Raw genomic sequence first — 15681 nt, 5'->3', positions numbered from 1 at the left:
ATCACGTGTCAAATGGAAGTACAGTATGTGTAGGTTTCTATATCAAATGTGATATCATTATTGCTTTTGTGTCTTCCTATCCAATATGAATGTGAGCGTGGAGAGAGGGAGGAGCAAATCTGACCTGTCGGCATGCGTAATCGCACTGGTCGCACTTGAAGCGCTTCTCGTTCTTGTGGGACTTCTGGTGCTGGGTGAGGGCATAGCGCACGTGGAAGACGGCCTCACAGTAGCGACATTTCCGGCCCTGCTCGATGTACGAGTGCTGCTCACGCAGATGAACATCTGAGGGGGTGGAAAGGTGTGTTGGCTAAAGAGCAGGGTAAGGGTTCCACCAATGAGAAATGTGCTCAAAGAAATTGATAGATATATAGATAGATAGATACTTTATTGATCCCCAAGGGGAAATTCAGGAAATTCAGGCTGAATTTCAGACCAAAGGGCTAACAAGAGGGAATCCTTTGTTGACCAGTAATTTATGAGTGGACTGAGCCAACAGCTACAGCACACAAACTACTGCATTTACAGGACGTATAAACTTTGACTTTGCATTCTATAGTAAAAGTACAAAGATGGTGAATTCTTACTAAAGTGCCTCTTGTGGACAATGACTGTGTCGCAGTGTGGGCAGTGGAACTTGGCCACGTTCTCAGTGTGTTTCTGCAAGATGTGCACCTTCATAGTGCCACTCTGGGTGAAGCGAGCGTGGCAGATGTAACACTCATATGGTTTCTCCCCTGTTCGGATGAGGAGAGGACAGTCAGATACCACTCACAGGCAATAATTAATTACAGGAGATAAGAGACACACAAAACATCAGAGAGACAGATAGAGAGCGAGACAGAGAGATATGGTGAACAGAGAGGTACGGTTACCGACCGTCTCACAGTAATGACAGTTGGAGCGAGCGAGAGAGAAAGACAGAGCGACGTTGAAGACCGAGAGTTGGTGCTGCTGGCAGGCTCACCTGAATGTACGGTCATGTGTCTCTTCAGCTTGTATGTGTCAGTGGAGGTATAGCTGCACAAGCTGCACTGGAAGGGGCGCTCTCTGGTGTGGGAGCGGATGTGGCACTTCATCTTACTCACCTGGGGGACAACCAGGGTTGGGTCAGATTACTTTGAAATGTAATCCATTACTGACTACAAATTACATGGCAATTTTTGTAATCAGTAACGTAACCAGTTGGATTACCAAAAACATGTAACATAATCTGATTACTTTAGGATTACTTTTAGAATTACTTCAATAAATATGTCCCTTAAGTAAAAGACACCACCACTGAATTGATGAAAGAATTCTCATTCTATTTTTCTCTTTATTATTTTATTGCATCTAAGAAATCTCTTTGCTCTGAGTAAAGCATTCCTGTGTGAATGAACTGATCTTTTCCTCCAAAAGTATTACCATTTACTTTGAGGTCACCAGGTCCCATTGTCTGAAAAACACCCACAACTAATATATTTCTATAGCTATTCTCCACTTTGGGGGTGGTGTTTTGGTGGTTGAAATGTTCACCCCATCCAAAAATTGATCACTTAGTCATCATGGATGTGATCATGGATCACTATTCTCCAAACATGCACAACTCAGCTTAACCTTTATAAGGGCACACCTGGACAATGAATTTAGCTTTCGTTGGATTTTTTTGACCCAGGGACATGGCCTGAGATCGGAATAAAAAAGGAAGCATTAAACCCAAATGACACCATGTCAATTTCAATTGTGGGGGTGAGAAAATTATTCCTTTGGGATGTTTTTCAACCAGAGGGACCTGGTGACTTTCTCAAAGTAAACAGTAACACTAAAACAAGAGGCTACATTAAGATTAGGAGGAAAAGATCAGGCAGTGTGCCGAGAGACCTGCCCCAATAGTAAATAAGTTAGTAAGTATAGATACTCTTTTGATCCTTGTGAGGGAAATTTGGTCTCCCAATCCGTGAATTAGTGAAGCACACAGAGCACACAGTGAACACACAGTGAGATGAAGCACACAATGAGCACACAGTGAGGTGAAGCCCACACCAACCCGGAGTAGTGAGCTGTCTGCTACAGCGGCGCTCGGGGATCAGTGAGGGGTTAGGTGCCTTACTCAAGGGCACTTCAGCCGTGGATGTGGGTCATGGCAGAGCAGAGCTCAACCACTTCCCCCACTCACATTTTTTCTACTGCTCGGGAATCAAACCGACAAGCCCAAAGCTTGTCAAATTAAAAGATAGCTAGACTATCATAAAAAAGTTGCATTGTTTGCATGATAAAATGGAATCAGGTAATCCTCAACAATGTAACTGTAATCTGATTACACATTTTTTTATTGTAATCTGGGCTGATTATAGTTACTTGATTTTTGTAATCTGATTACGTAATCTAGATTACATGTAATCCGTTACTACCCAACCCTGGGGACAACCAACAAATCGTCAGGGACAATGTCACACAATAGATCACAGAGGGATACATGAAAGAATGAATGAATGAATGAATGAATGCAACAGGAATGACAATTCACCTCCACACTGGCGTAATCACACAGAGAGCACTTGTAGGGCTTCTCGTGGGTGTGCTTGTAACGTTGGTGCCTAACAAGTTCTTCACTGGTTACAAACGCCATCTCACAGTCCGTGCACTTGTTTGGTCTGGTGCCTGGCCAAGAAAAACACAAAGAGCCATCAAACACATCCTGACACATCCAATTAAAAAAAAAATGTATGCCTCTTCATTTTCATCTTGGGTCATGAAAGCTGCATGTGTTGTGTACCTGTGTGTGTGTTCAGGTGGTTTCTCAGCATAGTGACTGTCCTGAAAGCGCGGTCGCACAGGTAACATTGGTGGGGCCTCTCGTTTGTGTGGCTCTTCATGTGGCGGTCCAGGTTGGAGAGGCGGGGGCTGGTGTAGCTGCACAGCTCGCACTGGAATGTTTTCTTCACACCTACATGACACATTTGGGTTAGGCAGGAGTCTTTTCATAAGAAAATTACCCATCATCATTTATGACTAAGATCAAGGGGGATGACATTTCAGTTACTCAGTGACTTCCCCAATTCATGCTACACGCATTCTACTTTAGCACGTTCTAAAACAGCATGCCACTTAAAGATGGCTGTATTTTAGTAGCTCACCCTTCTTTTTGATTTTGGTGGGTTTGGGTGGATTAATGTTGCCAAACACCTTCTCTGTGTTGACCTCCGAGAGCAGGCCCTCCTGCTGCTCCTCCTCAAAGACGTGCCCAGACACGTCCATGTCCTTCTCGCCCTTTATGTTGTAGCGCAGCTTGCTCTTCTTTGTCTTCTTGGCAGGGGGCTGGTAGTCAGGGTCTTTGGCCCAGGTGGGGTCCTCGTTCTGTGGTTCGGTGATAATTTCCTCACCCTCCTCCTGAACTTGGGGTTCCTCCAGTGGTTGGAGCTCGTCCTGCTCCAGTTGTTGATCATACAAGTCTGCTTAGAGGGTTAAACATTCTGTCCATCAACATCCATCAAAATGATCTGCCTATCAACATCCATTAAACTTTCTGATTATTAACATCCATTAAACTATCTACATTCAACTTTTAAACCATCAAAATGTATTAAACTGTGTATCAACATCCACTAAACTATCAGCCTATCAACATCCATTAAACTGTCTATCAGCAACTATTAAACTATCTGTGTATCAACATGCATTAAACTATCCGTCTATCAACATCTTTTAAACTATCTACATTCAATTTTTAAACTATCAACATTCATTAAACTATGTATGTCAACTATGGCGACACAACAGTGCCATAAAGCACACGCACGATAAAACATGCATTCGGGCGTATTATATTATTTCACACTTGTAGATATTAATTGCGAGCATGCAAATTCTCTCTGCGCACCCACTCAGAGGAACTGTTCCCCACTAATGCAAGAAAACATCTACAAAGAGCCTATTATCAACAGCAGCTTTGGGTCTAAGCACCATTTACACCCAAGCCACCTTGATCTTAAATGCAGATGCTTATTGTCACGAGGCTTGCCGACCAGCAGATGGCGACTGAGAGCACTTCCAGGGGGACCAAGAGGAAGTAACCTGGAAATGCCCGTATTTGGTCCTTCCTGACCCCAGAGAATCACCTGGAACTGATGACTGGAGTGATTGTGTTTGTGTTGATGTTTCTCACCTGTGTTTAGTCGTTAACCTTTATTAGTTGGAGTACTTAAGTACCTCTGTTAACAGTGCCTCTTGCTGAGTCTTGAATGTTTATTCTTGAGACTGTGGTTCTCTGTCATTTCTAAGTTTTCAAGTAAAAGCCTTGGACCTCCCTCGACTGTTCTTTGACTCTGCATTTTGGGGTTTTCCTGGTAGACCATCAGCTTCAGCTAGAGACCGACCGATCGATCGGCCAGCCTTCTGCTATTTTTTAATCAATCGGCATTGGCCGATTTTATTATTTGGCCGCGCCGATTTTAAGTCAGGCATATCTGCGGGCAGCTACTTGGAACACAGCGCGAGGTTTTAAGAGACGGTCTATTTAGAACTAAGAAAATCTTTGGTTTCAAGAAGGAGTAAGACTGTCTACAGGTAAGGCATCAAATTTTACATTCCAGTGTCCCAAAGTCGTATATTTTCTCTTATGGTTGTAATCTGTGATGTTGCTTCATTTACCGAAAGTGCATTGGGAATGCGCCAGCAAGCCCCCTCAATGCTGGAACCCGTTTCTCGAAAGCATTGTTGCTAACCAGTTAGCAACTTAGTAGGTTGCCTATGGGAAATTGCATTGCAACCAGAGAATGTCTAATAAGGGGAGAACTGCCACTCTCTGAAAACTTCGGTTTCTGAACTGGTTGCAGTTCCTCCTGTGGTTCCACATGAGGGCGCTCGTCCACGAGTGCAGAATGCATGGAGGTCTTTTCTCTTTTTCACTTTTCTCGGGTTATCATTTTTTTTCAAGTAATTTGAACATTGTATTCGAAAGGGGAGGCAAAGAAAATACACTTGGTTGAGTATTATATTTTTTAAAGTCACTTAATTGTTCTAAAAAGCCTTTCAAACGTGTCAATGACTTCATTCATTAGCACAATGCTAGCGTGTTATGGGCAACAACGACCCAACCTGTAAGAAATCAAAAGGACATAAGTACTCGTTCATTTAACTTATGACCTATAACCCATGTTGAAGTTATACAAACTACAATCAAATCTGAGATTTGTCAACGACAATCAGGTGAGAGACAAATTTAGCCATCTAGCTCCATTGACTCCCATTTATTCTGCACTCATGGCGATCGCCCCAGTGGAACTCTGGTAGAACTGCAAACAAAATTCGGTACAATGGGACTTAATATAGAGTGGCCAGGCTCTCCGTAGACGGGCTGATTACAACCAAGTAAGTTGCTAACTTAGTTAGCAACGACACTGTCGAGAAACACACCCCTGGTGACCAGCGTGATGTTTCGATCTAAACTATAGTAACGGACAATCTAAGTGAAAATTTAAGAAAAAGAGGACTCAAATCTAACGTGAACGCTTTATAACACTGTCATCCCATGTCCATTCGTTTTCAACTGCATCGGAGTTGAAGAAGAAATGAAAGTTGCTTAGAGTTGTGGCTACGAGTGCGTTGGGAATGCGCCGACTATGCAAGCCCCCGCCCTCAACGCTGGTGACTGCTGTTACGATCTAAACTTAAGTAACGGACAATCTAAGTGAAATGTTAACAAAAAGTGGACGCACAAATAACAAGTGAACGTTTTAAAACAGTCATCCCGTGTCAATTTGTTTTCGCGATGTATACATGTTTGATTTGATTGCGAATTTGAGAAGTATCAAACGGATGTTCTCTAGTTCCTATTTCCGGTTTCCTGCACAGCATGCTGGGAGACGGAGTTTTATATTGTTGAAACCTAGGTCTGTGGTAAGGCATGGTAGCCTAGAAATCTAGACTGCCAGGGCTAGTCTAGCAACTCTGTTGGCTTGTGAGCTCCAGAAATCGAAACTTAATCAGGCCAATGAAATCGTGTATAGAGTCGTTAGGTGGGCTTAACATAATGATTGATGGCAGAGTTGCAACGGTTTGACTTGAATTCCCTGCTACTTGAAAACAAATGAGATGGATGTTGCTGCTGGCTAACAGTGTGACACGAGTTAAGCTTTTATTAAGTTGGCAAACGTTTGAACTAGCCAACTAGCTCCGCTGGTGGGAAACGCATGGGACTCATAGCGCTGCCGCTGTCCTATTGCGTGTAGAGGGAATTTGAAAGACAACTGATTATCCCGCCCTTCGGACTGAGCACTGCGAACGGTGAGTGCCCAGACCCTACATTTTAATGTGGGTCTGGCTCGTCAGGCTAAAGGCATGGAAGTTCCACAGTGAAACTGTATAACCTGAACATGTATTTTGCCGTTTTGAAGTAACTATCTGAAGTTGTCACATCATGGAAGTCTTCTTGCACTCTGTTAAACATATTAAAATGAATAATTAATAGACTAACAGACTGCAAGTTGGTATTTATTTATTTATTTTATATTTAATTCATATGTATGTCATTTTTTTAATGTTCAATTTTCAATAAATCGTGTGAAGTTTACAAGTGTTGTGCCTCCTCTTACTAGTATGATTTTTAGCATGCCAATTAAGGATAATACGATAGCAAATCGGCCCAAAAAATCGGCAGGTCACATCGGCCATCGGCTGACTCCGACCGCTAAAAATCAGTATCGGCATTGGCTTTAGAAAAACCCAAATCAGTCAGTCTCTAGCTTCGGCTACAGTGAATATAGCCTCTGGTGGTCGAACTCCCAATCTGCCGTGATGGCAAGACTCTGCCATCAACATGAACCCCGCGGAGTCACCAGCACCCCCCTCGGAGGCCGAGCAGAACCGAACAGCTCTGACGAACCAAGGAGCAATGTTGGGCGCACACCAGGACCAGCTACGGCACCGCACCGACTCAGTTGGACAACTCCTTGACTCTGTGCAACGTCTGGAGAATCGTCTGCCAGGACCCTCACCAGCCCCGACACGAGCTGCTCCACCTGGGCCACAGCGAGACCTCCAGACACCAGGCCATGAACCCAAGATCCCTGCACCTCAACGCTATGATGGTCGCTCTGGTGGGTGCAAGCCATTTCTGACCCAGTGCTCACTGATATTCCAGCTCCAGCCCTATTCCTTTGCCACAGAGGCCTCCAGGGTCGCCTATATAATTACCTTACTGTCTGATAGAGCTCTACAGTGGGCCACAGCCTTAGTGGAGAAGGAATCCCCAATTATCGAAAGTCTAGATGTGTTCACCCCTAATCTCCATGTCCAACAGGTCCGAGAGGTCCTGAAGAGACTGTACGAAAATGGCCTGTTTGTGAAGAGGGAGAAGTGTGAATTCCATGTCACCCAGGCCTCCTTCCTGGGGTTTGTCATATCTCAGGAGGGTGTTCACATGGATCCCACTAAAGTCATACCTGCAAACTCAGAAGGGCTGAAAGGTGACATATTTCCGAAAGACCCCCCCCCCCCCTGCAGAAGATTTGAAAAAGATTTTACATTTTAAAGAAGCCCTATGCAGGTCTGGTTATTCCTTCGCTGTTTCTGGGTTTTCGCCTGATTTGGGCTCGCATTTTTCACGACATAGCTCCCCCTGCAGCTTCGGTAGCAAGTGACTGCTACGCTAAACCCCCACTAGCTAGGGAAGCTAGCCATCAATAAACCAAGCTAAACACATAGGGCTCACAATAAAACGGTCGAGCAAACACATTGTTCAAGAGACTATCAAATCACATTACAAAAACGAAGTTCACCCAAGGGTAGGCTACTTACAATTTCAACAGCAAAAAAGCCAAGTCAGAGTCCGTTTTGCAGTCTTAGAAACTACAATCTGACTACATTTTCGAGTATTTCCGCCGAGTTACATCCGGATGTGTTCGGACCGCAACCAGAAAGTTGCATATTTGTTTTTTTCCACACTAGGGGAGAAGAAACACCCACCAAATGACCCAAAAAGTGTTCATCCATCACAACGACTCTCAACCTGCATAATTAAGGTCATTTTTGCTAAAATTGTTGCATAGGGCCTCTTTAACACGTAAATGAAGGGATATCGGGATTAACCGACATTTCCATTACATGCACATGGGTAGACCTGCAGTAATAAATATATTGAATATTATCATATTATATTATAATAAACGTGCAGTAAGCAGAATTTAAATATGGCTGCATTTGACACTTTTACATATTAAAATGACAGTCCTAACAGGCCTACCAGCTGTTTTTAGTTAAGGCCATGTTTAGCCTAATTGAATAACTTTATGATGGAGAAGAGATTTTTAGACCTGCCATCCTTGAACAAATGTCAGTATTACCTCAAACCAGGGAAAACACATTTCCCACCTTGGCCTTCCTTGAAATGTTGACAATCTGTTTTAAAGCCTAATCCTTATCTATAAAAATCACTTGTGTTGATAGAAAGGGACTGTGGATATCCATTTTCTGGTATCTGTTCTAGCATGTCTGGTTTATTAGTACCTCTTTTTCAATCCATTATTATTTTATATTTTTTTGTGAAGAAATACATCTATCCCTTATGTTATGTTGGTGTCTTTCTGCTCCTCTTGTGTCTACTGAGGCTGCAATGATCACATTCCGACTAAAGGGGTGGGTCTCAGCAATAGGTGTGTTATGTCAGTCTACTCTAGAAGCCTACAGTAGGTCTTGCTTCTTTGCGCGATAATTATCAAGAATTATTATCTATATGCTACACATAAAACAAACAAATTAAACACCTATCACTGAGCAAGTCAAAATATTTTGCTAGGTCCTCTTTCAGATTTGTTGCAAATAACTACATTTGGCCTTGGAAAGGTCTGCGCTCCCTGAGAACGTCATGTCTAACCATCATCGACACATGGAAAATATAATGCTTGATGAAATAACTCTAACAAGCAATAACTTTCCAAGACCATATTAAACTATTAAGCCGAGCTAAATTCACAATCGCACTCAGTGCAGAGTCGTTTTGTTTCGCAAAGCAATTCAAAACGGCCAGCTGCGAGAATGTGAATTTGCAAGAGTAAACACTTGTTAACCTCACCTCAGCAAGTCTTTCATTTAACCCACCGAGGGCAAGAGAAAAGTATCCTAACAATATGATGTTTTACCTTGAGTTTATAGTCAGAGAGAGTGTAGCATGTGGCCCGTGTTTGTTAGCTAACATTTTCTTTTTTTCATTGGTCATATCGCTGCTGCAGGCCATAGCAGGCAGGCTATGTGTAACAAAGTGAGAGATAAAGCCCGCCCTCAGAAACAACTGATAGGTTGGTCTTCAAAAATAGCACAAGGAGAGGCCTATCACTTGCCTATCAATCTCGCATGAAATTGACGATAGTCTCACTCCAGACTATGGGAAGTTGACCCCGCCCCCCCGCCAAAAAAACTCTTCGGATCTACACGATTCACGTGAATTACATATTTTGATTCATAAACGCCGTTTTTTTCGCCGAAAGGTGACTAGTTTGCAGGTATGTAAAGTGCAAGCCATTTTGGCCTGGGCCCAACCAGCAACCCTAAAGCAGGTGCAGCGTTTTCTGGGCTTCGCTAACTTTTATCGCCGCTTTATTAGGAGCTTCAGTTCGGTGGCGGCGCCACTCACTGCACTTACCAAGGGGTCCCCAGCGAGGATCAAATGGACGGCAGAGGCACAGATAGCATTCGACATGTTAAAGAAGCACTTTGTGACTGCTCCAATTCTACGCCATCCAGACCCGGCCCAGCCGTTTGTGGTGGAAGTGGACGCTTCTGATGTCTGAGTGGGAGCTGTTCTTTCCCAGGTGTCAGGGGACGATGGAAGGCTTCACCCATGTGCCTTTTTCTCACGCCGCTTGACCTCATCGGAAATAAATTACGCGGTAGGAGACAGGGAGCTACTGGCTGTCAAGCTGGCACTTGAGGAATGGCGTCACTGGTTGGAGGGAGCGGAACACCCCTTTCAGGTCTGGACAGACCACAAGAACCTGTCCTTTATATCCAAGAGACAAAACGACTGAACCCAAGGCAAGCAAGGTGGGCACTATTCTTTAGCCGTTTTAACTTTGTGCTCTCTTACAGGCCTGGGTCGAAGAACACAAAAGCGGATGCCCTCTCCTGGCAATTTGACCTCTCTGAAAGGGATCGAACTCCAGAGCCCATCCTTCCAGCCTCCTGGATCGTGGCGCCAGTACAGTTTGCCACTGAGGACTTGGTCCGCCAGGCCCTCGAATCTGAGACTTGTCTCCCAGAGGGCTGTCTCTTTTGGTTCTGGTGGCCTAGGATGCGAGGGGATGTCAAGTCCTTTGTGAATGCATGCCAGTCTGTGCACAACACAAGCCCAGTACCCAACGACCTGCAGGTCTTCTACTGCCACTGCCCATTCCACGGCGACCATGGTCCCATGTCTCCATGGATTTTGTAACAGGCCTGCCAACCTCCAGGGGAAATAAGGTAATCCTTGTAGTAGTTGACCGATTCTCGAAGGCGGTGCATTTCATAGCTCTTCCCAAGCTGCCATCTGCTTGTGAGACCGCCGACCTCGTCCTGCAGCATGTGGTGAAAATACATGGCGTTCCTTCGGACATCGTCTCGGACCGTGGGCCTCAGTTTGCAGCTCGATTTTTGGAAGGCCCTCTGGTCTCTTTGATGCCTCTGTCAGCCTCTCTTCGGGGTTTCATCCACAATCGAATGGTCAAACTGAGCATGTGAATCAGGATCTTGAAAAGTACTTAAGATGTTTTGTGTCTTCTTACCCAGACAGATGGAGCCAATTTCTGATGTGGGCAGAGCTGTCATACAACACTCTTCAGCGGTCGTCCACTGGTATGTCTCCATTTGAATGTCAATTTGGCTTTAAACCTCCTCTGTTCCCCAGTCAGCAGGTTTCTTTGGCGGTCCCATCTGCTGAGGTATTCGTGTCCTGCTGCAGGAGAGTCTGAAAACGGGCTCGCATTGCCTTAAGCCAGTCAACAATCGACACAGGTGACCTGTCTTTAGGTGTGCTTTTTAGACCTGGTCAACGAGTATGGTTGTCTGGTAAGGACCTCCCATTGCAAGTGGATTCTCGGAAGCTGGCTCCGCGTTATATTGAACCATTCCGCATCATTCAGAGAGTGAATCCAGTCACATACCGGCTGCAGCTCCCAAGATCCATGAAGGTGAATCCAGTGTTTCATGTATCCTTACTGAAGCCAGTGGTTACCTCCCCTCTGTCTCCCCCCGTGTGTTCCCCCCCTCCTCCACCCAGTCTCATAGGTGGAGGTCTGACTTATTCCGTCAAGCGGCTGTTGGACTCTAGACGTGTTGGACGGGGACTGCAATACCTTGTCGACTGGGAAGGCTATGGCCCAGAAGAGAGGAGTTGGGTCCCATCCCGACACGTCCTGCATCGAGGCCTTATTGAAGAATTTCATCAGTCGACCAGATCGCCCTGGGCCGCCGGAAGTCGGCCGTAGAGGAGGGGGTCCTGTCACGAGGCTTGCCAACCAGCAGATGGCGACTGAGAGCACTTCCAGGGGGACCAAGAGGAAGTAACCTGGAAATGCCCATATTTGGTCCTTCCTGCCCCAGAGAATCACCTGGAACTGATGACTGGAGTGATTGTGTTTGTGTTCATGTTTCTCACCTGTGTTTAGTCGTTAACCTTTATTAGTTGGAGTACTTAAGTACCTCTTAACAGTGCCTCTTGCTGAGTCTTGAATGTGTCATTTCTAAGTTTTCAAGTAAAAGCCTTGGACCTCCCTCGACTGTTCTTTGACTCTGCATTTTGGGGTTTTCCTGGTAGACCATCAGCTTCGGCTACAGTGAATATAGCCTCTGGTGGTTGAACTCTCAATCTGCCGTGACTGCTTATAGTTTTGTAAGAAAGGGCAGTTTATTAGTCCCTGAGATTGTAATATCAAAACCTGAAGGTTTGCCAGATCCCTGGTTGTGTGGCAAGTGTGCACACAAGAATGGGTGTCCCTGTTGGGTAGCTGGTATCCGTTGTTGCAAGTACTGCAAATGCAAGGGAGGCAATAGTTGTATAGCCTACCACTTGTTTTTCCATTTTATATTTCATTTCCAAAATAGAATAATGAATGAACGCAAAAGTACATGGACCAGATCTGTATCAACAACGTTTAAACTATCTACATTCAACTTTTAAACTGTCTATTTTTACACTATCAACTTTCATTAAACTATGCAACCACCATGTCTATCCTAGCAACACCTTAGTAATCATTTCTGTTTTTAAGTATATTTTTGGGGATTTTTTGCCTTTATTTTGACAGGACAGTGTAGAGTGACAGGAAGCAAGTGGGAGAGAGAGATGGGGTGGGATCGAGAAATAACCACAAGTCTGATTCAAACCGTATATGGTACGGGCGCTGTAGCCTGCTGGGCCACCGCATTTCTTTTTTAACTATGATATTTTACATCACAATTTTGGGGGTAACTAATTTAGTTAATTTATTGGGTAACAAAGTAAGGTAACGCATTAGTTTGTTCGCTCATTCCTGAATTACTCACAATATTTCTAATATATTGACTTATTATTTCCATAGCAGCACAGTGGTTGCTTATTTAAAATATAGATTAGCCTAAATACATTATTTCATTGTAGAGATGTGCACAAGGTAGAGCACGCATTCTCTCCCTGCACTGCCCTCTCTCAAACAGGTTGGCTTCAGCCTGCACCTCCCCTACTTGGGGTGTGTGTGTGTGTGTGTGTGGGGGGGGGGGGGGGGGGGGGGGGTGATTTTAAGGGCCCAGCACTGACAGGGGCCCCCAGAGCGCCCCCCTGATAATACTAAGCTATATAATATCGGGGGCCCATAACTATTTTCTGTCGTAGGGCCCAAATTTTCTAGCAGCGCCCCTGTGTAGCCTACACAACTTTGTTCAAAATTGATGCATTCAAGTTAACTTTGCAAAGTTTGTATGGCCGTCCTATCACAACGTTGTCAATCGCAAACACTAATTTATTCAAACGTCTCTCTACAAAACTACCTGTACCTTAATTTGCGGCGGACAAACATAAAGTAGCCGTTTAATAAATGAGCCAGTAATGGCGAAATAACCTTTAAGAAATAATCTATACTGCAAAAATCAATGTTGTTTGGGATTTAAATTACCCTATCTAGCGGACGTTTAATAAGGCTACAAGCAATAGAGGCTTAGCAACCGTATGGCCCACATTCAGGTTCGTTAATTAATTCCCCCTAGTTCCTAAGTCTGGCCTATCACCAGACCAAGCTCCCCGGCAGATCGGGCTGGGTTTACCTAGTCTAACTACTTCCAACTCTTGACTGCACTGTAGCCAATTGACTGCTTGACAGTAGGTTATTTATATTTTTCTGTAGGCTACAATAAACAAATGTATTTGTTCAACTATGCAAACTTTCCAACATTTACAATGTCAAAATGCAGCAACAGCATGTTACATGCAAGGATGATATGGGTCCTCTCAAACTCTACTATGCAGCAGATCTAATTTGAACCTTATGCTAGGCCTATTCTTTGAATGCTGCACCCTGGTTAGAGACCAACTCAAAAGTAAAGTAATAAAGTTACTTTCCAAAATGACAAATGAGTAAAGTAGTTTCATTTATACAATTTAAAGAAGTAACTAGTAACTAGAAAAGCATTTCCTGAAGGAAATACAGTGCATGAAAATGCAAAAATATGATGTAAAATATCATACAGAGTAAAAACAAACTATATTGGTTGCTAGGTAGATGAGGTTTAATATAGTTGGAATGACTGAACAGTTAAATAAGTGGATAGTTTAAATGGTTAAATTATTTAGGTAGATAGTTGACGATAACTGACACTTGGAATGGCTCTAATGTTTGCTAGCAGTTATGCTAACTATATTAACAAAGATAATAATGCTAACCAAGTTACTATGCTAACTAGCATGCTAACAATGTTAAAATGCTAAGTATGCTAACCATGTGACTTAGCTAACTTAGTTAATCATTTTTAGCAGTTATGCTAACTATGCTAACTAACATGCTAACAATGTTAACCATGTTACTTAGCTGACTTAGCTCATCATTTTAAGCAGTTTTGCTAAAAATGCTAACTAACATGCTAGCATGCTAACCATGTGACTTAGCTAACTTAGCTAATCATTTTAAGCAGTTTTGCTATAAATGCTAACTAGCATGCTAACATGCTAGCATGCTAACTATGCTAACCATGTGACTTAGCTAACTTAGCTAATCATTTTTAGCAGTTTTGCTAAAAATGCTAACTAGCATGCTAACATGCTTGCATGCTAACTATGCTAACCATATGACTTAGCTAACTTAGCTAATCATTTTTAGCAGTTTTGCTAAAAATGCTAACTAGCATGCTAACATGCTAGCATGCTAACATGCTAGCATGCTAACTATGCTAACCATGTGACTTAGCTAACTTAGCTAATCATTTTAAGCAGTTTTGTTAAAAATGCTAACTAGCATGCTAACATGCTAGCATGCTAACTATGCTAACCATGTGACTTAGCTAACTTAGCTAATCATTTTAAGCAGTTTTGCTAAAAATGCTAACTAGCATGCTAACATGCTAGCATGCTAACTATGCTAACCATGTTACTTAGCTAACTTAGCTAACTAGCTACAGTGGGTAGGAGTCATAGTTGATGACAAGTAACAGTTACAATGGCTGAACAGTTAAAAAGTTCAGTAGTTTAAAGGGTTGAATTGTTTAACAGTAAAATATTATAGTGAGGACTTTTATTTTGAAACAGTTTTTGGCAGAGGAAGCAGTTGAACAGGATGTGTAGTCTTAATAGGGCCAGTTTGTATGCTTAAAGCCTGAGACTGGCAGTTGGTCCAGGTGGCCCGAACACCTGCCATAGGATTCTAATTGCTTAACGGCTCTATTGTGATGTCATCAGCCCATGTTAAGTCTATGGGGAAATTTTGAGTAGTTTTTAATTAATAGTTTAAAAAGTATAAAAGTTACAAAGCTGAAAAATACATAGCCCACATGTCCTAAGTAAGACCTACGTAACATAGTTTGAATAAAGTTTCTACGTTAAACGGTTTAAGCTGCATTAACTGCGTTAGAAGAAGAAGAAGAAGAAGAAGAAGAAGAAGAAAAAGCCTTGGAATAACAGTACAGTGCATTTTCATGCACTGTAATTAGTAATGACCCCAACACTGATTTTCATGCACTGCTAATTCCTTGGAATTGATTTCTAGTTACTTAGTTAATCACTGATATAGCTGTTGTGTCGTCTTAATCCAATGTGGTATCTGATATTAATCATCATGACAAGTAGCCCAAGTAACTTTAAGGTAATGTCACGTTAACTCATGTTAGCCATAAGCTTAGCCAGGATATAACTATGTTAATGTTAGCTACCATTGCTCCATTAACTACTGGTGGTTTTGCTAACAAAGTTATCGCAAGCCATAGGGTCGATGCTAGTTGTCTGTTGCCCTCATTAGCTGCCCTGTGTCTCACCTGGTTACTCGTTGCCGGTGTTGTGTGCCTTCTGGTTTCTCCCAGAGCCATAGAATAAGTTTTCCACCGTTCTGGTTTCTCCTTGACGTGCATGCGCTGTGCTCAGTGCTGCCGCTACCACCACGCGCATCACGCACTGTGCATAGGGCACCAAGTAGTCCACAGTTTAGCCCACATATACCGCTAAGTAGCTTTACTTCAAACTTTCCAACATTTACAATGTCAAAATGCAAC

The 15681-nt window shown here is 43.2% G+C and overlaps 1 protein-coding gene and 1 long non-coding RNA gene across 4 annotated transcripts in view; one reads left to right on the top strand and one right to left on the bottom strand.

Moving 5' to 3' along the window:
* Nucleotides 1-4065, top strand: part of LOC121714081 — a 23632-nt gene extending 19567 nt beyond the window's left edge. The window contains exon 4 of the long non-coding RNA XR_006033021.1: nt 4053-4065. This is a non-coding gene — a long non-coding RNA (uncharacterized LOC121714081). The remainder of the gene's footprint in view (nt 1-4052) is intronic.
* Nucleotides 1-15681, bottom strand: part of LOC121714080 (transcriptional repressor CTCF-like) — a 16670-nt gene extending 989 nt beyond the window's left edge. The window contains exons 1-7 of one of the 3 annotated variants that reach the window (XM_042099248.1): nt 15448-15681; nt 3120-3408; nt 2759-2929; nt 2510-2643; nt 968-1088; nt 588-737; nt 125-285 (exon numbers count right to left, since the gene is read on the bottom strand). In XM_042099248.1, coding sequence (XP_041955182.1) covers nt 125-285; nt 588-737; nt 968-1088; nt 2510-2643; nt 2759-2929; nt 3120-3408; nt 15448-15540 — 1119 coding nt within the window. In that variant the 5' untranslated portion in view covers nt 15541-15681. Of the gene's footprint in view, nt 1-124; nt 286-587; nt 738-967; nt 1089-2509; nt 2644-2758; nt 2930-3119; nt 3438-15447 lie in introns of all 3 variants that reach the window. The other 2 variants (XM_042099249.1, XM_042099250.1) reach the window with 2 other exon arrangements.

Source organism: Alosa sapidissima, chromosome 7, assembly GCF_018492685.1.
Source record: "Alosa sapidissima isolate fAloSap1 chromosome 7, fAloSap1.pri, whole genome shotgun sequence".
NCBI lineage: Eukaryota > Metazoa > Chordata > Actinopteri > Clupeiformes > Clupeidae > Alosa > Alosa sapidissima.
Note: the sequence above shows the minus strand (reverse complement) of the source record. Positions and strands in the feature narration are given on the sequence as shown.